The sequence below is a fragment of the Tachypleus tridentatus genome, chromosome 11 (assembly GCF_004210375.1).
Source record: "Tachypleus tridentatus isolate NWPU-2018 chromosome 11, ASM421037v1, whole genome shotgun sequence".
Lineage (NCBI taxonomy): Eukaryota > Metazoa > Arthropoda > Merostomata > Xiphosura > Limulidae > Tachypleus > Tachypleus tridentatus.
This window is the reverse complement of record NC_134835.1, coordinates 45,366,119-45,391,007: the sequence shown is the minus strand read 5'-3', so window position 1 is coordinate 45,391,007 and position 24,889 is coordinate 45,366,119. Positions and strand designations below refer to the sequence as shown.

Here is a 24,889-nt window from a genome sequence, read left to right as displayed (position 1 = left end):
GTACAGATCGTCACTAAGAGCACATGTACGTAGGCCAGACAAATTACGTATGTTTTAGTAAAAATAACCATAAATGTAGTTAATGAAACACATGACTACAGTTATGTCGCACGAAGAGATATATTAGTAGTGAAGAAACTGAATGTTTTTCTAGTAAATATGTAAAGTGTTTCGGATAGGTATTAAAAATTATTATTATAAATCAGGGAGGGTATTGAAATCTAACTGTAAAGCTTTGAATGGAATGCGTGTAATCTACTTGAAGTGTTTCAATGTGCAGTATTAGGTGTGTTGACGTTTCTTTGGAACGAACATGGAAAAACTGAGGACTTCCTTTTATATTACGTGTTTTTTTTGTGTGTTAATTTTATCAACGTCCTTTTATATTAAGTGTATGTATGCATGCACTTTATTAACATCTTTTTTATATTAAATGTATGTGTGTATATATGTACGTGTGCACTTTCTTTATGCGATATTAAAGACGTATTGAACGTGTCTGATCAAGTGCTGGAACCCACGGATCTTCATGAGCACTACAGAGTTAAACGTGCGTGTATGGTACAAAGTAATCGTGATTACGCACGAGTACAAATCATTTTAAACACAAGGGTTCAGCAGCGAGTGCGCTCTAAAGTACGCTAGAATTGTAAAACAACCATTACTCGTTGATTAGAAATTTAATACTAGAAAAATACTTTTATACAGATCCACTCTTTGGCGATTAAAACAAAAACATGATAAATTCTTAGGTATATGATAGTGATAAAGGTTTCAAAAACTTGTATGATTAATGAGACGTTAGGAAAACATAATCATGATAGAAGCGAGGCTTAAAGTATTGTACGTTAGAAGAAGTTTCAAGAAATGATAGATAGATACGGCGGGCACTTTCACTCACTCATTAACTGTATAAATAAGCCACAGTATTACATACCTGGAAGAAACATTTAACCCAAAGTTATATAAGAATAACTTTTTAACATAAGAAAACGAGAGAGTTTGGCCGAATCTCCTCGTATTCTTCCCTCTGTATACGTGCGTGATAATAGGTAAACGAAACTGCTGTCATCGTGTAGCAAACAATACGTGCCATCAGAGAACACAATTTCAAGCACAATCGATAAAAACTAGTAACATTTATCACACGAAATCTAAAATAAGTGCGTGAGTAATAATAATAGAATGTTATCTAACAAAAACGCGCCATTTACCAACCGTAATGAATGGTGCTAAGCTATAATAAACCGAAGCTAAGGGCGTGTAGTATAGTTTTATAGAAGAAAAATACATTTTTCCTATTTTTAAACAGCAGAACAGCATCGAACGGAACAGATATTACTAACGGAGTTACTCTGTATAATTAAGCAGAAAATATGATCAATCACCAAAATCGAAACATAATCACCGTATCACAATTTTCGTCGGCTTTCAGTCATTAATACCGATATCGAACTAGGTAAGAAGTCAGTAACATTGATGAATTTGCGTCTTTTTTTTTTTTTTTTTTTTGGGGGAGTGTTTTTCATAACAAAGCCGTATCGGGCTATCTGCTGAGCCCACCGTGGGGAATCGAACCCCTGATTGTAGCATTGTAAATCCGTAGACTTACCGCTGTTGTGTCTTTTGGAAAAGCCTTCTTGGCACTGGAAAAAGCGGAAGTTGTGTGGCAACTTTCACTTGGAAATGTTATCAGGAATTAAAAAAACCAAAAAAACAAAAGCAAAGACCGTCAAGTATCCACTGTTCTACAGAGCTCGAAGTTTAAGTGACTTGTTTAGTGAGACAAATATAATCTGTAACCCGTACTTTAGTGGACAACTCTCACTCATACAATTACATTTATAGACATAACGATAAAAAAAACGGACTCGGATGTAATATTTGTTTTAATCATTTTTGCTTTAATTTTTCAGAAAGTAATTATGCTAGTAAACCACCTTCGAAGATCTGAGTTAGTGTTAACGGTTGGAATAAATTTTCAGTTATGCTCTCATTTAGTAAGTGCAGCATGGCCAGGTGGGTTAAGGCGTTCGACTCGTAATCTGAGGGTAGCGGGTTCGAATCCTCGTCACACCAAACATGCTCGCCCTCTCAGTCGTGGGGGCGTTATAATGTGATGGTCAATCACAATATTCGTTGGTAAAAGAGTAGCCCAAGATTTGGCAGTGAGTGGTGATGACTAGCTGCCTTCCCTCTAGTCTTACACCGCTAAATTAGGGACGGCTAGCGCAGATAGCCCTCGAGTAGCTTTGCGCGAAATTCAAAAACAAACAAACAATTTAGTAAGTCTACATTGAATTCCTCCTAGAACATCGTGTAACAGATTTACTGTTGTATATTTACTTTAGTGCTTACGCTTGTTTCTGTATAGTTTCCTGTTTCCATGCGATATATATTATTGACTGTGTATTGCCCAAGTCCCACCTGTTCTTGAAATTTTTAAAAGATTTGTGAGCATAATAATCCACAATATACTAGTCGTGTATGTAATACAAGTGATTGACAGTATTTTTGCCAAGCGGACTTTGGTAAATGTTGTAGTCTCGCGTGATTCGTATAAAAAGCAGCTAGCGAAAGGCAGAAGAAGAATATGATTGGTCACACAAGGCAGTATGTTATAGCCATAGGAAGCTATAATTGTGATTAACGCCTTTTAAACTAAAGACTACAGAATTTGACTAGGAACGTTTATAGATTTCGAACATTGCAAACCGGTCAACTTCAGTGAATTACTTCGCACGTTAGAACTTCTACGAGGATATCATCATCATCGGTAAGAGTTAGTGGTGTGAAGCCAATCAAGCTAGCTAGCTTAAGCAAGGTGTGACAGTATTAGCTCAGAATAAATTTCTTCGTCGTGGATCTGGATCGTCGATAAAATATTCGGTTCTAGATCTGATAGTCTCCCGCTGGAACAGCGGTAAGTCTTCGGACTTGGACGCTAAAATCAGGGATTCGATCCTCCTTGGTAAACCCAGCAGATAGACCGATGTGGCTTTGCTATAAAAAAAAACACAAACACTCTAGACCGGATATAAGACTCAGCATTGTCTACAAGTTTGTAAAACTGCTGTATATAAATCATTATTTGTAATAACTAGTACTAATAACCGTTTTTATAAATTTTATTGTATTTTGTTTGTATATTAAAAATACTTATGTTAAAAAAGAAAATTGCATGTATCAATCTTGTTGGCAAATACCGTAAATTTCATACGTATTAACAGTTAACTAACTACTAGATTCAAATTCAAACTTCTGGGTGTTTGAAATAGTAATACGTAACGTACATAACATAATAAATCGGAGACCCGTTCGAAATAACTACTAATACGTAACAATCGTAATATCATAACATATAATATTACTTCGCACTTGTACAACAAGATGCAAAGTCGACAAAACTAATCGATCCGAACAGGATATCTTTCAGTGTACACCCAAGCTTGTTGTACACGACCGACGATGTATCAAGGAAAGAACTTTCGTATTGTTTGTTTTTTGTTTTTGGAATTTCGCACAAAGCTACTCGAGGGCTATCTGTGCTAGCCGTCCCTAATTTAGCAGTGTAAGACAAGAGACAAGGCAGCTAGTCATCACCACTCACCGCCAACCCTTGGGCTACTCTTTTACCAACGAATAGTGGGATTGACCGTCACATTATAACGTCCCCACGGCTGGGAGGGTGAGCATGTTTGGCGACCCTCAGATTACGAAGCGCACGCCTTAACGGGCTACGCCATGCCGGGCCGACTTTCGTATTAGCTAAACACTATTACAAATTAGATTGTCAGCTTAGTTTCCGTCCGTAGCCATCACCTTCGCATCTTGGCAAAAATACATTTCGCCATATAATTTAATAAACAGCCACAAAGTATGTAACGAGTGCTACTAAAGTAGCAGCGTTTTCTTTCGCTATTATAAATAAAACTACGGTAATACAGTAGCGTTCTGTCTTATGATAGTAAAGAAATAAACATGAACTTCTGTTATCATTATTACATACCATTTAGTAGCCCATAAATGTGGGAACAAAGATATTCCTATCTGATAATTCATTACATAACGATTACAAACACAAACCTTGACATTTTAATAACTTTCTGCGTATGTACTCACTGTTTATCTTCTAATTTAATGTTAAACTTGGACGTTGGTGGATCACTGCCATTCTCTCCCTATAGCAAATTATCTTGCAGTAGTTCTGTAGATCCCCGCTATAGTTTTTCAGTGTTCGATACATTTCAAAGCGTGTGTTTGTAGATTTATATCGTCAGTTCTTCTAAAGCACTCATTGTGTACTTCTTTTCTTACAAGCGGGGTCTTCAACCCCAAGCCTCTGCTTGCTCGTGCGACTATGAAGGGGCAAGCCTGTATGCCAAAGTGCCAAACCTTGAACGTTGTTCATTGTTTATGGCCTATAATGGGTTTGTTAAAATCATTCACAGTTACTTTTGTTGTATTTTATGTTTCTTCTGCACATTAAAAGAAGTGATGTGTTCTTTCCTAATATATTTGTTAACGTTCATAACTCTAATTACGCGGAATAAGAGTTTGAGTACCTCTGAAGTTATCCGTCTTTATACGTATAAAATATAATTTACTTTTATGATTCGAAATTGTTATTTTTCTGTCAGGTTTGAATGAACGAACGTACACGTAATTCAGAGTTCTATTCTGTTTTCTGTTTTGTTGTAGTGTTGCTTGTATTCAAAGTATGGCATCTTGAATGCTACCTTCCCATGTGTCTGGTGTCATTAGAGTTATTATTTCAGAACAACAAAGTGTTTGGGTGTACACTAGTAAACATTTAGTAACATAAAAGTAAGACGTTCTAAATTTATAATAATATTACAGTAGTTTTTTTTATTCGTATCTTATAAAACATTTTAACTTAGTGATATTACGGTAGATCTTTTTTTTAAATTCTACCTTGTAAAACATAGAAACCTAATTAATGAAGGGAACTGATGATATCGTTATTAACGTCTTGCTTATGTAACGTGCCTGGTAAAGCCAGTTCACTCTTCCTACTAACGTGCCTGGTAAAGCCAGTTCACTCTTCTTCGTAACATGCGTGGCAAAACCAGTTTCCTTTTTTAGTAACCGGTGAAAGGTGGCTCAATATCCATTATGCCAGTGTCTCCTAGCTTTCTTAACTCCTCAGACCCACAAATCATTGTAAACATTTTAATAACCGTTAAAAGTCAGTAACCTATAGCCTTTATTACTGACCACTGACTATCCTTCACACCAACTTTTTTCACTCCACAAGCCAATAAGATCTTCGTCAGAAACTTACGTACTGTTAGGAGTATGTACACAACTATAATTTTGTTTACTAAGTTAATTTTATTAAGAAGCTTTGAGGTGAAAATTATGAAGCTAAGTTATTTTTAAAACGAATTAAGAAGGAAATAGCTCTTTTATGCCATTCTTAACACATGTACACGTGAGAAATGTTACGAAAATGAAATATTTTTAAGACTTCTTCATTCTTTCTCTCTGATGGAACAGGGGCAAGTCTATAAATTTAAAACGATAAAATCACGTATTCGATTTCCGTCAGAGGACACAGCTGATAGCTTGATGTGGCTTTGTTATAAAAGACATATACACACACTGTTTTGTTTTATCATTGGAAGTTTATGCGGGTTGATAAAAATATGTCCACTGACCACTGCGTTATAATTTAAACATTTTGGATGTTGACGCATTAAAAACAAAATCTAAATTTAAATGCCACTGTAATTTGATAGTTACAACCTTTCCATAGTTTTTCTTGTATATATCTTCGGTATTTTAAACATGCTATGTTTATTATAGTCAAGTTAATTTTCTACTGTTTTCGCCTTAACGTTAAGAATGGAATAGGACTGGTCAGAATTATCAAACATTTAATAATTTATTTTTTACACATAATCAAAAGCGATGTAAATACTGTTATAAGTTATATTTATTAGACACGTAAATTATTCTTTAAACATTATTAATAGTTGAAAGAACCATCTATTGTTAAAAGCTCTGTGACATGGAGTATTTATAAACGTGTTGCTAAAAGTTCTGTAACGTGGAGTATTTATAAACGTGTTGCTAAAAGTTCTGTAACGTGGAGTATTAAAAACGTGTTGCTAAAAGTTCTATAATGTGTAGTATTTATAAACCTGTTGCTAAAAGTTCTGTAACATGTAGTATTTATAAACCTGTTGCTAAAAGTTCTGTAACGTGGAGTATTTATAAACCTGTTGCTAAAAGTTCTGTAACGTGGAGTATTTATAAACCTGTTGCTAAAAGTTCTGTAACGTGGAGTATTTATAAACCTGTTGCTAAAGGTTCTGTAACGTGGAGTATTTATAAACCTGTTGCTAAAGGTTTTGTAACGTGGAGTATTTATAAACCTGTTTCTAAAAGTTCTGTAACGTGGAGTATTTATAAACCTGTTGCTAAAGGTTCTGTAACGTGGAGTATTTATAAACCTGTTGCTAAAGGTTCTGTAACGTGGAGTATTTATAAACCTGTTGCTAAAGGTTCTGTAACATGGAATTTATAAATCTGTTGCTAAAGGTTCTGTAACGTGGAATTTATAAATCTGTTGCTAAAGGTTCTGTAACGTGGAATTTATAAATCTGTTGCTAAAGGTTCTGTAACGTGGAATTTATAAATCTGTTGCTAAAGGTTCTGTAACGTGGAATTTATAAATCTGTTGCTAAAGGTTCTGTAACGTGGAATTTATAAATATGTTGCTAAAGGTTCTGTAACATGGAATTTATAAATCTGTTGCTAAAGGTTCTGTAACGTGGAATTTATAAATATGTTGCTAAAGGTTCTGTAACGTGGAGTATTTATAAACCTGTTGCTAAAAGTTCTGTAACGTGGAGTATTTATAAACCTGTTGCTAAAAGTTCTGTAACGTGGAGTATTTATAAACCTGTTGCTAAAAGTTCTGTAACGTGGAGTATTTATAAACCTGTTGCTAAAGGTTCTGTAACGTGGAGTATTTATAAGCCTGTTGCTAAAGGTTCTGTAACGTGGAATTTATAAATCTGTTGCTAAAGGTTCTGTAACGTGGAATTTATAAATCTGTTGCTAAAGGTTCTGTAACGTGGAATTTATAAATCTGTTGCTAAAGGTTCTGTAACGTGGAGTATTTATAAACCTGTTGCTAAAGGTTCTGTAACATGGAATTTATAAATCTGTTGCTAAAGGTTCTGTAACGTGGAATTTATAAATCTGTTGCTAAAGGGTCTGTAACGTGGAATTTATAAATATGTTGCTAAAGGTTCTGTAACGTGGAGTATTTATAAACCTGTTGCAAAAAGTTCTGTAACGTGGAGTATTTATAAACCTGTTGCTAAAGGTTCTGTAACGTGGAGTATTTATAAACCTCTTGCTAAAAAGTGGAGTGTTTGGCTTGTGAATGTTATTAAAGGGAGAAGGGATATAATTATCTGCTAGTCTGGACAATATACATTGCTCTGATTGGCAATACTAATGTTAACTATCATTTACAAAATTCTGTCACAGGTTTATTTTGTTACTTAAGTGATCATTCGTGAAGTACAACAGACACAATGCATAAACTATAGATTTTAGAAACTTTATAAAATTGTACAACTTGTGATTATTAACAATATTATAAGTGTGCTAAAGTAATTGGATCTGATTATTAGTACTGTAGGAATTCGAAGGCATGATGTTTTGAATTCCGCAAGCGATAACGTTGCACTTTGCTGTGCTAATCATATTTCTGTTAAAGAATGCTCTTCAATAAGAATTAAACTGAATTTTGTAGTGTGTAATGTATGTAGTTTGCACATTTTCTGTTTGAAAATACATTTGAATTCATCCGTAGTAAGGTGATTTATGGTAAAAAAACAAAACACATAGGTCCATCTGAAGTCATGTGAACCAACTTCATTTGTTCAATGAGGCAACTCACATTAACAGAAGATGGTGATATACTGTAGTGAGTACAGTTTCTGTTGACATAACGCAGAAAATTCAAAGACCAATTTGCTGAAATCTACTGAAGATAATTTTATTGAAATGTGTACAGTATTTTGTAATACTATATACTTTAAGGTGATTTAAGAATTATCCTGATGATGAAAAAATGGATTGACGTATAAAAGATCAGTAACTTTACTTGGACCATTGTTTGTCCATATCTCGAGTAATTTACCAGGGAAAGTGAATTAATGAAACAGTGTTTAAAGCAATTCCAACGTAAAAACAACAACAAACAAACAAAAACTGCCACCAGTTGTTGCTAATCGTGACGTTTGCACAGCAGTGTTCTGTGTGATCAACATTTGTGTTTAACGCTTGTTTCCGTGATAGAACGTGATAGGTAGCTTAAAGAAACGTCCTGCCTTTTAGCGGTGAGGTCTAATGTCGATCATTACCGTTCATGTTGACTGTCACTTTGTGAAATCTGTTATTTATGACAACTTATGGTTTCATTTAAGATATGATCTTACTCATGAAAACAACCTACACTCATCATACAACAATTATTACACACATATGGAATGCATTTTCCGGCTAGATTGTACAGATTGTTTTATTTTATTATGCACATAGCTACACATAGCTATCTGTGTTCTGCCCACTACGGATATCGAAACCAGGTTTCTAATAGTACGATCCGCAGACATACCACTGTGCTTTGGAGGGCAGTGGTATAGATATGAGCATTGACCTGTTCATGGAGAGGAAAGTGGGTTTCTTTAATCTATAAGATGTTGTTTAGCTAGGTGTTGAGATTGCCAATACCTTATGTATTTGTATGGAATCGGAGTGCAGAGTCTATTTGTGTGTATATCCTGGTAGCAGTTCACGAGTGTCTTGTATCCGATATGATCATCCAGACAGTTGATTGTCAGAGTACACTGTGATTGGCATCTTCACTGGTACTGCATTCCTCGTTAAAATTTCCTTCTGTATTGGTTTCAGACATTTGCCTAAAGTTTACAAGTGTTATCTGCGCTAGCTCTTCTTAATTTTATGTTGATTGACTAGAGGATAGTTTGTTTGTTTCTTATTAGGCATAAAGCTGCACAAAGGGCTATCTGTACTATGCTCACCACGGGTATCGAAACCCGGTTTCTAAAGGTATAAGTCCACAGACATACCACTGTGGCACTGAGAGGAGGAATAACCAGAAGGTAGGCAACTGGTTAACAGTAACCATTATATAGTGGGACATAACTGTCATTTTTATATCTACGAGCCTAAAGTTGGAAATACAAATATGCGGCAACGGGACGCGTGCCATGAAACCTCATATTTATAGTCCATCACACTTACCACTGAGCTATAATCGGCCCCTTCTGACTTAGTAGTCCACCTACCAAATTATGAATTATATGATTATAGTTATTGGAACAGGCTTACTAAATTCATAATAATTCCGTAGCTTTTAGATTTTGGTTATGTAATAACTTAATTGTGATGTCTGTACTTGAGTCTCTAGGTGTTTCTAACTTGAGGATATTGAATGACTGTTATATGACAAATTATGACATCGACTTGATCTTAAATCACAGCGAGAAAATATTTTTTTCTGTAGAAATAATGTTTCAGAGGATAAATTAAATAAATTATTGTAAAATGTAATTTCATTTTCTGAAATCTTAAGGAATACTGTCAGTATTGTTGTATTTCCAATTATAAGCTTATGATGGTGATGGATGAGGTTTAATTTTGTAAAGATCTGTCTTATCTTTCTGGATAGAATATCCAACTCGCAATATGTGAGTTGCGGGATGGAAACACCTCTCCGAACATGCTTGCCTTTTCAGCTGTGTGGGGAGCTCGGCATGGACAGGTAGGTTAAGGCGTTCGACTCGTAATTTGAGGGTCGCAGGTTCGAATCCCCGTCGCACCAAACATGCTTGCTCTTTCAACTGTTGGGACGTTCCAATGTTACGGTCAATCCCACTATTCGCTGGTAAAAGAGTAGCCCACGAGTTGGAGGTGGGTGGTGATAACTAGCTGCCTTCCCTCTAGTCTTACACCGCTAAATTAGGGACGGCTAGCGCGGATAACCCTCGAGTAGCTTTGAGCGAAAGTCAAAAAACAAACAAACAGCTGTGAGGGTAGTTATAATGCAAGTCAATTCGTTGGTACAAGACTAGCTCAAGAGATGGCGGTGGGTGATGCCCACTCGTTACCTTTTTTTTGGTCGACAGCTCAAGATCACGGATAGTGGTAGATAGCAAATGAGTAAAAAAAAAAAAAAAAAGAGAGTTCTGTACGTGTCACTAGAAGCACAAAAATTATGCAATTTAGTGCAGTTCAGAACGATAATTAATTTTAAATTCTAACTTTGGCGTCTCCAGTTGAACTGGCACATATTTCACAGAATTAATACAATACAAAGAAAAGAAGAAAGCTTTCACGATTGTAACGGTTTACGAACGATATTTTGTCTTCTGTACTGTCCTCTGAATCATTTCCTCTAGTGTACATAGCACGTGTTGTTGGCCATGATTTTGCAGTGTTACTCAACACTGTAATTTCCATTGTACAGACTTTTGTAAGGGACAGCGAAATCAGTCTTAGATCACAAATTTCTCACTACACGTTAAAGTTGACTTTCAAGTTACTGAAGCCTAAAGGCACTAAACTCCATTGGTTGAATGGAATTATTTTGAATTAGTGCTAGCCTTCATACGAAACTAATCCGTTGACTTTGAGTTGTGAATAAAAGCTTTGGAAGCTTCGCCATATTCTGAACTTTTATGTTATTGTTAATGGAAATGGACCTAGCTTCATTGCAATCACTTTTTGGGTCAGATTGCTCTATAGTCAGATTCGTAACTATAACCCTCACTTTTCGGATTATAACATTTCTCACAAGGCCGAAGGTTGTTGTTGTGAATGCTTTGCTGTGCTGCTTTTCTGTTTTTGTTTTTTCTTTTGTTTAATAGCAAAACACAGAAGGCTCCTTTCTTGGAAATGTTATGTTAATTGAAGTCATATGCTTCATAGTCTTGCTGTCTGAATATTTGTTTTCAGTGGAGTATCCGTGATGTCGTTCCATTGTAGAATGATTGGGAATTTGTTGTGAACCAAATGCATGGGCGTAAACTGTGTCACATGTGGAGCTTACAAATACGTCTACACTTATTACTGCGCTACCACAAAATTCTGTTGAAGTACATTTAACCATCTCTTTATGCATATATTCTTATAAGGTTTACAATTAAATGATTACTTTCATTGTCTTGCTTTACGTGATTCATGTAATCAAACTAATTCTTTGTACTTCGATTAGTTAATGAACAGTTTTTATGGTAGTATTAGTAGGTTTGAAATGCAATTTTAACTTATTTTGTTGATTATAAGGTCGAAGTGAGGTATGTCAATATTAATTTTATATACAAAAATCCAGTGTAAATCTTTTATCTCCACTAAATGACTTCTAAGATAGAAGAAATATTAGGTGAGATGTACTTTAAATGTTGCTACCATTCTTATTTTCTAGTATTGCCTGTTAGAGCTTCAACTTAATTATTAGACACTTTCTTCTTTCAAACTACAGTAAACTGTATCAAATTCGTCACGCCGGGCTTGGATAAATGGTTAACTTGCTGAACTGAGGATCATGGGTCTGTTCCTTGCGTCTTATTGCCGCTAAAGGGCCTGACATGACATGGCGGTTAAAGCGCTCGACTGGCAATCTGAGGGTCGTGGGTTCAAATTTCCGTCATTGAAAATTATCATATTTTTAGCCGTAGGAGCGTTATAATGGTACGGTCTATTCCACTATTTGTTGATAAAAGACTTGCCTAAAAGTTGGCGGTGTGTCATGTGGATTATCTGCGTTTCCTATCGTCTGTTACTTCTTGTTTAGGGACAGCTAGCGCAGCTAACCATCCTGTAGCTTTGCGGTAAATACAAAACAAGTCAATACAAAATCAATGCCGCTATAAAGAAAGAAAAAAGAACAAATAAAAAATCACACTATTCAATTGGAGTATCCCAAAATTTGATTGTGGGGCGCTGTTCACTAACTCTTTTCCTTCTAGTTTATCAGTACAAAATTAGCACGGATAGCCATTGTTTAGCTTTGCTCGAATATTTGAAATAATCAAACAAACTTGTTACTTTGACTTGTAGTAACAGGAACTGTGGTTGGCCTAAACAAAGAAATTCTTGAATGTGCTATTAATTCAGAACAACGTAACTCTAACTTTGTATTGTTTGGTGTGCGTGTATAGTGGTCCTTTAGTTACTAGCTACAACCCGATTCCGTGAAACTAGTATCCGGAGCAGCTGGAGTAGCAAAACCGGATTTTTACAAATAACTTCTTTAAAAGATAAATTTTTGCTAACAGGTTTGAATCAATTTTAAGATAATAAATAGGATTTCTAGTAAACTGTAGTATGTCGTATTAATTATTGTTTTCCCGCTGTTTTACATACACAGTTTATCTTTAGTTATTTTGTCCTGTGGTGGGACAGCAGAATGTTTTCGGATATATACAGCCCACTGTGGCTATGCTCTTAAGTAAAAAAGCAAACTTTTGTTATTTTCTCTGTGAGAAGTGACTTAACCATAAAATTTTTTCATCCCCAGCCAAGACCTTCTGGCTGTGTGTCAGCAACTAAACCTTGAACACTGTATAGAGGAGATTATGGAACAGTTAGGAGCTGATGAACATGGTAGGATATCTTACAGTGAGTTTCTTCGTAGACGAATGCAGCTAATCAACGAGATAAATGCCCTTAGCGCACAGGAACAGGAATCTGTTCCTCACGTAAACGAAACAGACCCACACCAATCAAACTCCCAGCAAGTCTCTCCAGCACCAGATAGCAGTAGCACAGGCATCTGGCCTACCAGTAGTGATACCAGTCAGGGTAAGTGTTTCTTATTAGTCGATACACCTCTTTTACCTTCCATATTGTTTCTTACTAGAATAGATTCAATTCTCTGATAAACATCATTAATTTAACTTTCTAAGTTTAGAAATAATTGAAGGTATATTAATTTACAATTTAGATCCTAACATAAGGTAGTTTATGAGAAAATAAATATTGTTCTATTAAGGAGCAGCTTCTGGAAAACATGATAGTTGGGAGTTTGATTCTGGAGCTCGAGACTTGAGTCCGGAACCGATCACTTTACAGAAGTTGATTGAAGAATCTGGAGGTTCAGTACCTGGAAACAGCAGTGATCTCTTAGAACTGGCCAACAAGGTAATAAAACCGTATTTGTTTCGCACATCATATTAATTTGTTTTCTTGTGGATAGTAGTCTTGTGGATAGTAGTCTTGTGACTCACCAGGTTTGCATGCATGACTAGTGAACTCTTTCTTCACTTAATGAGTGAAATTTTTACATTTTTAACGGAGAACAAGATAATTATAGTAAAAATGTATTCAATACATTTTAAGAAATTTGTATATTTTTGAAGAAATCAGTGAAAAAAACGTAATATGCAAAAGATAAATGAAACCGTTTAATTTCTGTGCTAAAATTACTTCGCATCTTAAAAAGCATTTTGCAAACAATAATTAAACTTTGTACGTAATTTAGAATATAATATTGATAATAACTAATTGAGAAAGGATTGCTTTAATGTCAATTGACCAATTGTTATCGTTAAGTCTAAGGAAACAATTATAAACAATATCAAAACTTCTGTTTTATGTAGATCTTTGTACTTCCATAATTAAATTAGTTATATATGGTAGATGAACATTTTGGAACACTTTAGCTCTAATATGTCATATATACAACGAACTAAATTCTGTAGACTTACATTTTGTTCTCAATCAATTCCCGGTCAAAATAATAATTAAAATATTTATATTCCGATGAAAATATATGTGGTAGTTACGTAAACTTATAAAAATAAAGTTTTGGTTAAAAGAAAATTGGTAAAATAGTAGCTTGACGATTATGTACATACGGTAAATTCTAGGATAATATACAAATAATTATATAATTTCCACATTTACTCTTAATATAATCAGTTTGAAGTTTTAGAGTTTCTTTTAAGAAGCCGTTGTAGGTACAAGTAAACATTTTGGACATTTATTTAACAACAACCATTTGAGAATTACCCTTGATAGAACTAGCTTAGATTAATCATTTCACCGTAGTCTGAAGCTTGTATTATTGATCATACTCTTTGTTCTCACATTCAGTCGATTGCTATGGTAAGTGACCCCTAGTGGTATGTCTGTGGATTTATACTTCTATAAACCGGGTTTCGATACCCGTGGTGGGTAGAGTACAAATAGCCCTTTGTTTGCTTTTGTGCTTAATAACAAAGAAACAAGATCTAGTAAGTTTTGTTTATGTGGACTAAAACCGAGAGTGAAACGTTTTTGTAAAATTTTAATTAAAGGTATAGTTACCCATCAATAGATGGCGGTAAAAGACTAGTCAGGAAGATTTTGTAGTTAGTGTTCACATATCAAGTTTATAAAATATATTTCATTTAATTACAGTTTTCGAACTGGAGCATTTTTGTTCATTCATCAACATGCCGTTTTTTTTTATAAGAGGGTACTGATAGTTTTAAACGGTTATTGAAAATGTTATTGTTTGATAGTAAGGGGTTAATTTTTTGAAATAAAATCAAAGTGATATAAAATCACAGAACTGGTAATATAATAAAATCAACGTTATTTTTACCAAGTATGAATGTGATAACACTAAACAGTTTAAGTGGACATCCTGATGAAGAGAACTGCTTGTTTGGGACAGGATGTTTTGAGCATGCTTGATAACCATCTGCTGTATAATGTTTTCTGTTTTTACGTTAGAGGGCGCGGGCTGGTCCTGTGGTAGAGCTCTGAATTTTGGAGTAGTAATACTTGTTCGTATTATACTATAAAGTATTATTTGCATTTTAAACTGTGGGTTCGTTATAAGAGTGACAGTCAATCACTTAGCATAAATGGTGGGTAGGAGAATGCTATTAACTGGATACCAAATGTTAATATTCTTTCTGTTCTTCTACAACCATATGGACCATATATATCTTTTTAAAATACACTTCTTTTTTTAGCTATGTGTTTATTGAAGTATTTCAGGCTATTATTTTATAACCGCCATCTCTTTCTTAAAACTTGGACTTAAGAGAAATAATTGACATTTGAGAAAGACTGGAGTTTTTTATATTAATTTTGTGATACTAGGGGTAAATACACTGTGGCTTAATCTTAAATCATACGCGCATTTTTTCAGAGCTTAGATAATTAATCTTACAAAATAATTTTGTGTTTATGGTTATTTTTATTTCCAAATCTGTTGTGGTTGTCTCGCAAATGTTTTCCAAATAACCATATACCTAAACTATAAGAATGGGCTTAGTTAAAGAGTATAGAGTGGTTAAGGCTTTTATATCAAAACGATTTTTGACCTTAAAATCAGTGTTGCTACATCAAGTCATACTTTGTCTGATGGTCATGCATCTTGATAATAATTCTATCACCTAATTACCATTATTAAAGTCTCTGTTATAGAGCTACTATGTAAAAAGTATGTCTACAATTTCCTGTACGTTTTCCACATTCAATATATTGTAAGAGAACGATGTTTTTAAGCAGTCCAGTTGCATAGAATTTATAGGCTGATGACTTGACTTATATGTCTTCCTATGTGTGAAACATGCAGTAACTTTGTGATAGATTGCTTAGGCAGAGTATTCATGATGAAACTTTGTAGAATGGACAGCAACTGCCTGTTGTGGAGACACAAGTGTAGAGGACGAAGTTTCGAAAGTCTACCGCCTTTTGTCTTGTGTGTGTGTTTTTCTTATAGCAAAGTCACATCGGGCTATCTGCTGAACCCACCGAGGGCAATCGAATCCCTGATTTTAGCGTTGTAAATCCATAGACTTAGCGCTGTACTAGCGGGGGTACCTTTCGTCTTCAAGACTTGAAGACTTAAGGCGGAAGACTTTCGAAACGTCGTCCTCTACATTTGTGTCTCCACAACAGGCAGTTGCCGTCCATTCTACAAAGTTTCATCATGCAATGATTTATATTAAAAGTATTTAGTCTTTATTGTATGGTTTTCAAGTTATATAGAAAATGGATTATTGATGTCAGAAATAAGTAAGTAATAAGTTATTTGTTAATTTTATTTTTCAAAAATCGGAGTGGTTTGTAATAGAGATATGGTGAGAGCAAAAACATAACATATAAACCTCCCAGGGCACAGCGGTATTTTTGTAAAGTTAAAACTTTAGAAACCAGGTTTCGATACCCGTGATGGGTAAAAACAGCCGATTGTGTAGCTTTGCGCTTAACTACAAATAATAATAAACACAACATTGAAAAGAAATGGGAATGAATCACGCAAAGTTAGTGTGTAGTTTATGAAAGTCCGTTGGAGACCTTTTTATATTAACTTCATATGTTAATTTATTTTTGGATTTTTATTGTTATTTTACTTTTAGAGTATTAATTTTGAATTTTCAACTTTATTCTGATATTATGGATTTTCTTAGGTTTATTTATTTTGTTTCCACCACGGCGAAGAATCAATATGATATTGCGAAAGCAACATTTAATATCAGAATAATAACAGTGCTTTCAGTGTTTTTCAAGTCATTCCGGATCGTTTGTTTATTGGCTAACACTTTTACCAAAACCTGATTGGACAAAAGCAGGCGATTGTCGCACCCTTTGAGAAAACCGAACCCACTGCTGGTCACAAAACAGATATCGACATTCAGTGAGTAATTGTACTGATCTTGTATCGATAAAGCAACGTTAATACAGGAAAAGAGAAAAGTAGCTTGTAAGTGCAAAGTGCGGTACTTGGGGGAAATGTCCTTGATGTCAATGTGGATACAACGGTTTAGACCCTTAGGTCAAAATGGCACTAAATAAGATGGGAAACAGCCACTGAGCAAATTAAAGGCAAGGAGAAAGAAGAAAGGAAGGATTGATTACGCTATTCTATTGGAGAGTGATGAAGATGAAATGTCTAGTGATACTTTTGAGGAAGAAACGATGCAGATCATCCAAGAATTCAAGTGTGAAATCAAGATGTTGTTGTAGTACTCAAATAGGATGTGGAAACGATGTCTATTCAATTCGACATTTCTTTGATATCGAATCCACAGTGACATCAAACTTTCCAAACGAAGAAGCTCGACGTAAGGCATCAGGTTTCAGTATTCTTGACAATAACAATCGATTGTTTGTGTTATGCACAAATGTATTAAGAATTCTATGCACTGTGTTACCACCAGAAGATCGAGATGGTGATTTGAACGTGGTTGGAAACGACATTTGTAAGAAATCTGATGATACAAAACTATTTTCATCTGTCAATGATGTGCAACAAGTTCTGTCAGAGAAATGTATTTATGGAAAGTTATACTTGCATTGCTGTGTTAGTTGATGAAATTCAGACATTACTGTAAGCGAGCGGCACTGAAAACAGTAAAGTATCATTGATCAAGGTGATGAAAATTATTCCACTGACGCCAAGATCAAGATCTTTATGTCTACTGAGAGAACAAATAACAAGAATGGGAATAAATTAGCCAAGATCACAACACATCATGCTTGAGTCAAGAGGCCGAGTGGGTAAGTCAACATTACAAGTTTACTACTGTGATCTCACACCATAAATGGCACATCGGTATGTGTACGGACTTACGTCGCTAAGAATCGGGTTTCGATACCTGTGGTAAGCAGAGCACAGATAGCTCGTTGTACAGTTTTATACTTCAAACAGACTAAAAGTGTACTATGGGAGTCAATCAAACAAACTAAAAGTGTACTATGAGAGTTAAAAACTTGCGATAGCGTCACATAATCTACGAATTTTTCTGTAAAACTCTGTATGAGATTTTAGTCGAATCTGAAAACGCTAAACATAGTTTTAGCTCGTTCCGGAATGATGTTCTATGTTAAGGTCTGCCATACAGCCCATATCCTGGATGTCCTGTTCGTGAAAGCTCTTTTAAAATAGCAATAAAAATCCAAATTAAGTTTAAGAAACAAGGTGAAATAGTAAACAAAACAAACAAAAACGCCAGTGCCCCTACAAGCTTTCATAGTGTCTGTACTAATTAAATGCTTTATTTGTAATTGTTTTGACTATTTATTAGAATTAGATTTTATGTTTACAGAGCAAATTTTATTTTCCAATCTCTTATTGTAAATAGTCCTGTTTCTTTATTGTACATGTGATTTAAAAGGTTTTAGTAATTATATTAAACTGTGTACCTATAGATCGGTTAACTCAATGATTACATTAAACTGTGTACCCATAGATCGGTTAACTCAATGATTACATTAAACTGTGTACCTATAGATCGGTTAACTCAATGATTACATTAAACTGTGTACCTATAGATCGGTTAACTCAATGATTACATTAAACTGTGTACCTATAGATCGGTTAACTCAATGATTACATTAAACTGTGTACCTATAGATCGGTTAACTCAATGATTACATTAAACTGTGTACCTATAGATCGGTTAACTCAATGATTACATTAAACTGTGTACCAATAGATCGGTTAACTCAATGATTACATTAAACTGTGTACCAATAGATCAGTTAACTCAATGATTACATTAAACTGTGTACCTATAGATCGGTTAACTCAATGATTACATTAAACTGTGTACCTATAGATCGGTTAACTCAATGATTACATTAAACTGTGTACCTATAGATCAGTTAACGTAGTGCCGAGGCTTTGTGACATTGTTTCAAGAGGATTGGATTGTTTTTGTTTGTTTATAATTAAGCAGAAAGCAACACAATGGGCTATCTGTGCCTTGCTTACCGTAGGTATCGAAGCCCGGCTTTTGGCGTTGTAAGTCCGCTGACATGCTGCTGTGCAACTGGGGGCGTTTCTAGAGGAAGTCTACTGATATATAATATATTGTAATTTCAACTTATGCATGTCTCATATTTACGCGGTACCAGATGAAGTCAGCCAAAAATAGAAAATGTTTGTCCACATATTCTAAGAACATCGAGAATTAAAACAAGAAGCAACATCAAATAGAAAATGTAATGAGGCGAAAAGGGTATCAAAATGCGGTTGTGTGTGGTTCCTGACGATCTGTTAGTGGGGGAAAGCGTAAATGTGGACATGGGTCCATAAAAAAGCAAAACCCTAAAAATAGCCGTAATCATATGGCCTGCATATTTCTCTATTTTCTTTTTGTATATTTGAATTCATCCCCACTCTGGCTATATTTAGGTCGTATCCGTCAGAATTGAGTATATTATCTTCGTTTTAAACGTTAGCTGGCGAGTTAGGCACACGAGGTATTGGCATAGCTCTCTTCATAAAATTACATAAGTGTTAAATTCTACTGCGCAACCTTCTCACACAAACTTTAACGTTCTAGTAATTATGACGAAAGGATTTTAATAACGTTTTTACCGCTAGATTATATAGTGATCATTACATTTAGAATTTGTAGATTAGGTAGATATTTATTTCAACCGTAACAATAAATAAATAAGAAAAGCTACATAAGTTAAACTTTAATTAGTATTGTTATGCTTGACGTGAGGTTTCCGTTTCATTAATAATCCCAATATTCAAATACCAGTCGAAAATATCTTTTACCATACCCATATCGGCATACAAGTTCCACTTTAGATATCCTTTACAATACCCACACGATTATCAAGTACCATAATATATCCTTTACCATAATCACACCAACGTCCAAATACCATTCGAATACTTCCTTTACCGTCCAAATACCATACCCACACTAGTATCTAAATACCAGAATATATCCGTTAATATACACATACTATCATCAAAATACCAGTCGAAGATATATTTTACCATACCCTCATCAACAACCAATTACCAGTTAAGATATCATTTACGATACCCACAACTGCATTAAAACACATCAGGACATCCTTTACCATACATCAGAGTTAATTCAGATTTTAAAACAGTTTGAACTGTTGAGTATTTTGATGCTATAAAGTTGATTTTACTAGTTTTGTTTGGGATTATATTTTAGAACTTTTCCCTTTTTCACATCTTAATTCCAGACTTTTGACCTTTGAAAAATATTTTCGTAAATTTTTCTTAAACTTCTGATTTTGATTGAATTTAAGAACATGATGTTTGTTTGGCTCTTGGATTTTAAATTAGCATATCAACAAAATTAATAATGTTACCACGTCTGTATATTTTATTGTGGCGATCATTAAGATATATTTATTGTATATTGTGTTTTTTAGCTTTTGCATATAGTACACACCACAATTACCTTTAGTTACATTGCTACTGTGTTTATTTTCAAACTTAACATTATTTTTATTTATCATGAAATATTTTGTTCTTTCTATAGTATGTATATGCATTAAATAAGTTGTGTGATGAAATTTCTGCGTTTTTAGTTATTGAATTTGAAGTTGTTAATCAGATAAATATGAGAACTGGTTTTAGTGTACACGTTGTAATAGTAATAAACTTTAGTCTTGTTGGCGTAATGTAGTTTAGCTTGTGTACGATGGGTTAATATGTGTTATCAAATTATACCATATTTTCGGGTAAACAGTAATTTTACAGTGGATTCAGTATTTGAAAATGTATTTTAGGCTTAGAGAACTTAAAGTCGTAAGTTAAAAGTGATTAAGGTGTCTGTGTGATTTCATATATGTTTTATACGTACTAGGCCTATATCACCGAAGATTTTGTGGCGTGTGTTTTCACACAGTTGATAAATTAGTAGGTTATTAATCATGCATTTATAGTGCTGTCTGGTGACTAAGATTACCTTATTTCACAGCAAGTCTATTTTGTATGTTATAGTGGATACGCGTGTGGAAATATCGAAAAAGTACACCTGATAAATTTGAATTTCTAATTTCTTGACGATGTCAGATTATTTGTTTCGTGCCATCTGGTGGCCATTTATTTGCAATTGGACAGCGCTGCTGCTTCTGCGTTTTATAGGTTTTAAAAATACGATAACATTTTGGACGTTAGGCCTAGCTAATTTCCGCATGTGGTACTTGCAACTCGACAATAAAAAGAAGTAATATCTCTCTTTTTTACAGTTATACAAGTGCTTTAAGTTTTATAGAGGCAGTGAATTTCTTGTGTTCCTTGTTATCGAAACTCAGTATTTTCTCAAAACTATAAATTTTTGTTTTTTGGAAAATGCTGAGTTGTGCAACATTTTTGCATTTGTAAGTCCCATTGTTATCCAGTTGTAGAAAAAGTCTAACTGTGCGTTTTAGATGTATAATAGTCTGATTAATAATTTAATGTCTTGTTTTTATTTTTCTTTAAATGTACTAGTTTAGTTTTTGTTTTTGTATGAGGAAACTTGTTACTGCATTTTGCTATGAACTTTATTTCTGCAACGTTATTTGTAAATTAAACGAACATTTTAATGGTATTCTTTTTTATATAAACAATATCCAGCATTAATAATGTTAATAAAAATAAACATATGCTGAGATTTTTTTAAAACTCCTGTTAAAACAGAACTTTTTGAAAGTAGAAAGCGTAAGTCGTCCTTGGGTAAAATATTTTCGAATAATTACAATATAGTATTATAATTCTATATTTTGGGCGCATTGTATCTTTTTACTAATATTATTTTAAACACCCCTACAATAGCGTAGTTTGACCACCATAATACAGTTTGGTAGTCCCAGTGTAGCAGAATTAACTGGTTGAATATCAACTGAGGATCAGGTTAGGCATGATATTTTGGTTTACTTTGACTTAGTTTTCGACTAGTTGTAAAAAACCTGTAACCAAACACTAGTGTACTAGAGCAGTAATTCTTTTTGTTAGATCCACAAAATATAAAATATATCTTTCTAACATTACAAATAGTTGGTTTCGCCGTAAACTGTATATCTACAGAAGTTAAAATACATCTTTCTAACATTAAGTAGATAGATTCACCCTTGTCTGTATGTGTGTGTGTGTGTGTATGCAGTTTTATAGTTTTTAATACACGCGATTGCTTTGTTTGACCTTTTGTATCAGTTGTATATGTGATTAGCCATCTTTGGTTCCGTTCATATTCCAAATCAAAATTATTCGACTCATCGAATGGTTTGTGAGACATAAATCAAAGCAATTTGATTTTATGCAAAGCATTCTAATAAATATTTGAAGAGATAAGTTGAATTATATATGTTTGTCAGTTGCTTTTCATCTTACTACCTGTGAGTCTTATCAAAATTTGTACTTTAGCTTCTACTGTATAGGTTTTCTATACATAGCGTAGTATGCTGTAAATTATATATTAGCCATTTGCCTAATGACTAGGATCGCACACAGTATTGTTTTGAACACAGAAACTTTCCTTACTGATATATTTTTCTCTTGTGCAGTAGTTATTAAATTTTGAAAAATGCATTTTAACTTTTCTTTCATTATTTATCTGTATACGTGTGTTATGTGGAAAGACATGAAAAGTGTTCAGATTGGAGGACCTTCTATACTGGAGTAATTTAGACACAGGTGCAGAATGGAATAGAATTATTCAACGTTTTGTACACGCTTAACGGTCGGTTCATTACATTCACGTGGTGTGTGAGTTAACGTGGCGTCGTTAAGATCACTGATGACTAAGTCATCAAGTGTTTTGATATTAGCAGACAGTGCAACTACTGTTTCGTGCGGACTGGGTCTGCAAACAGTATTTTCGATCAAGAGAACATCATTTGTCGTTTCAAAACTGAAGTGCTGAAATTTGATACGACTTTAACCTGTTACATCGTTGACAGCTTGCCTACATAAATACTCTCATATTTTACTCTTTTTCCTCTGGAGTTCACATTTCAAGGCGAATGAACTTCTAAATAAGACAGTTTTGCGTTTGTAAGAGGTACTTTTCGCATTTTATTTTAGTTTTTTTTTAACTTGGCTGACTTGCAATGTGTTGATTTCATTCTAACTATTAACTTTATCGTTGTCAGTAACCAGTTTTTATTACACTATATCAGACATAAGTTAGCAATTATTATAATTAACTTCATAATAAATTTTGGTTAATAATAGATAATTCATCAATCAGTAGAATCCGACATGTTTTTTTGATAACATATTAATTAACAAAAAGCAGTACTTGTTTTTCGAAATGTCTAATGAAAAACTTAATTTTAACATATAGATTGGAAGGTCATGGCTATTTGACCTCTTGTTTCCAGATTTCGGAGCAGTGTTAGTTATTTGATGTATCAGTTCATCCCTTAAGTAATGTCCGATTTTAGGCTCAGAAAAAGAGAAATGATTTCAAACACTTTTAATGTTATTTAATCCATAATGTATGTTCTGCTATTATTGATTACTTCTTGCTAACGATTCATAAGCTTCTAAATGTCACTTCTATAAAATTCTTGGGATTTGGAGGAAAAGAATGTAGAGAGGGTAGTTTTGACATCTTTATGTGTTCCAAGCTCTTTTCCATCAAGATAGTTCTGCAAACTTACGGAATAGATGATAATCAGATTGGGCAAGGTCTGGAGAATAAGGAGGATGTGGAAGTTTTTCCCAGTCTAGCTCTTCAGTCTTTGCAGATGTGCCTTGCATTATTCTGGTGTAACACAACACCTTTACGATTGATCAAAACAGGCCTCTTTTCTTTCAGTGCGGCATTCAGGCGCTCTAACTGTTGACAATAGAAGTCTGATGTAATGGTTACGTTGAGTGGCAGCAACTCAAAGTGGATCACACCAACAATATCCCACCAAACGCTTGACAAGAGTTTCCTAGGGTGAAGGTCTATTTTAGGCTGTGCTTTAGCCAGTTTACCTGAACTGAGTCATTGTCTGCGGCGCTTAACATTTTTATAATATATCTGTTTTTCATCTCCAGTCACTAACCTGTCCAAAAAAAGGTGAGTTACGTTCAAGAGAGTTCAGAGAAGTGCAAATATTCACTCTTGCTTTAAGGTTGGCTTCTGTCAAATTATGGGGGATCCATTTTCCACGTTTTAACACCTTTCCAAGCTTTTGCAAATGATGGTGAACTGTTGAATGGGTTGAATTAAGTTTCTATGCCAGTTCTTCAACTGTTACAGCACAGTCTTCATCAAGTGCAGCCAGCAGCAAGCTGTCATTAAATTCATCAGTAAGACCTGAACGTGGCGCATCACTTAAGCTGTAGTCGCTTGAATTGAACTTCTAAAACCACCTTCGACATTTTCTTTCATTGAGAGACTTCGCACCATAAACACCTTAAATGTTTTGTAAATAGTTTCTTAAACTATTTTACCAACAAATAGTGGGATTGACTATCACGTTATTAATGCCCCCACGGCTGAAAGGGAGAGTATGTTTGGTGCGACGGGGATGCGAACCCGCCACCCTCAGATTACGAGTTGAGTACCTTAACTACCTGGCCATGCCGGGCCAGGCAACTTTTGTAAAGAGTGTTATTTGGTACTTGAAAATGTGCGTTGTAGTCAATAGTTTTCGGAATCACATACTGTAAAAAAATATGAAATAAAAGTAATAAATTACCTGTGTTCGCGCGTATGATTTTGAATTTCAAGCACTTTTTCAAATATTCGAAATTTGATACACATTACAGATTCAAGAAAACCATTGTTCTGGGTTAATATGTCGTAGATCACGTGGTTATTTGCACACCGACAGAGATAGGTTTGTTTCATTCCTTGACACGCAAGTTACGGTGGGAAATTTATATATATATATTTGGGATTTTTGAAAGGTCAGAATGTACTTTAAAATTTAAAGTTGGTGTACTTTGTTAATTAAACACTGCGTAAAAATATTTCTGGTGATATTGAAATTGAAAAGATTTGTATGACGGACCTTAAGATATACAAGATTCATGATTTTAAAGTTTTAAATCTTGCGTTTATATCTTTTAAGATGATGTAATGTGTTAAATACTGTGTTCGACTGTTGTTAC

General features: G+C 34.3%; 1 protein-coding gene across 8 annotated transcripts in view; it reads left to right on the top strand.

The window, feature by feature from the left end:
• Positions 1–24,889, top strand: part of LOC143232073 (colorectal mutant cancer protein-like) — an 86,809-nt gene that overhangs the window by 7,868 nt on the left and 54,052 nt on the right. For 6 of the 8 annotated variants that reach the window (XM_076467123.1, XM_076467124.1, XM_076467120.1 and 3 more), the window contains exons 2-3: positions 12,590–12,873; positions 13,064–13,212. In XM_076467123.1, the coding sequence (XP_076323238.1) occupies positions 12,590–12,873; positions 13,064–13,212 (433 nt within the window). Of the gene's footprint in view, positions 1–12,589; positions 12,874–13,063; positions 13,213–24,889 lie in introns of those variants that run through there. The other 2 variants (XM_076467119.1, XM_076467125.1) reach the window with 2 other exon arrangements.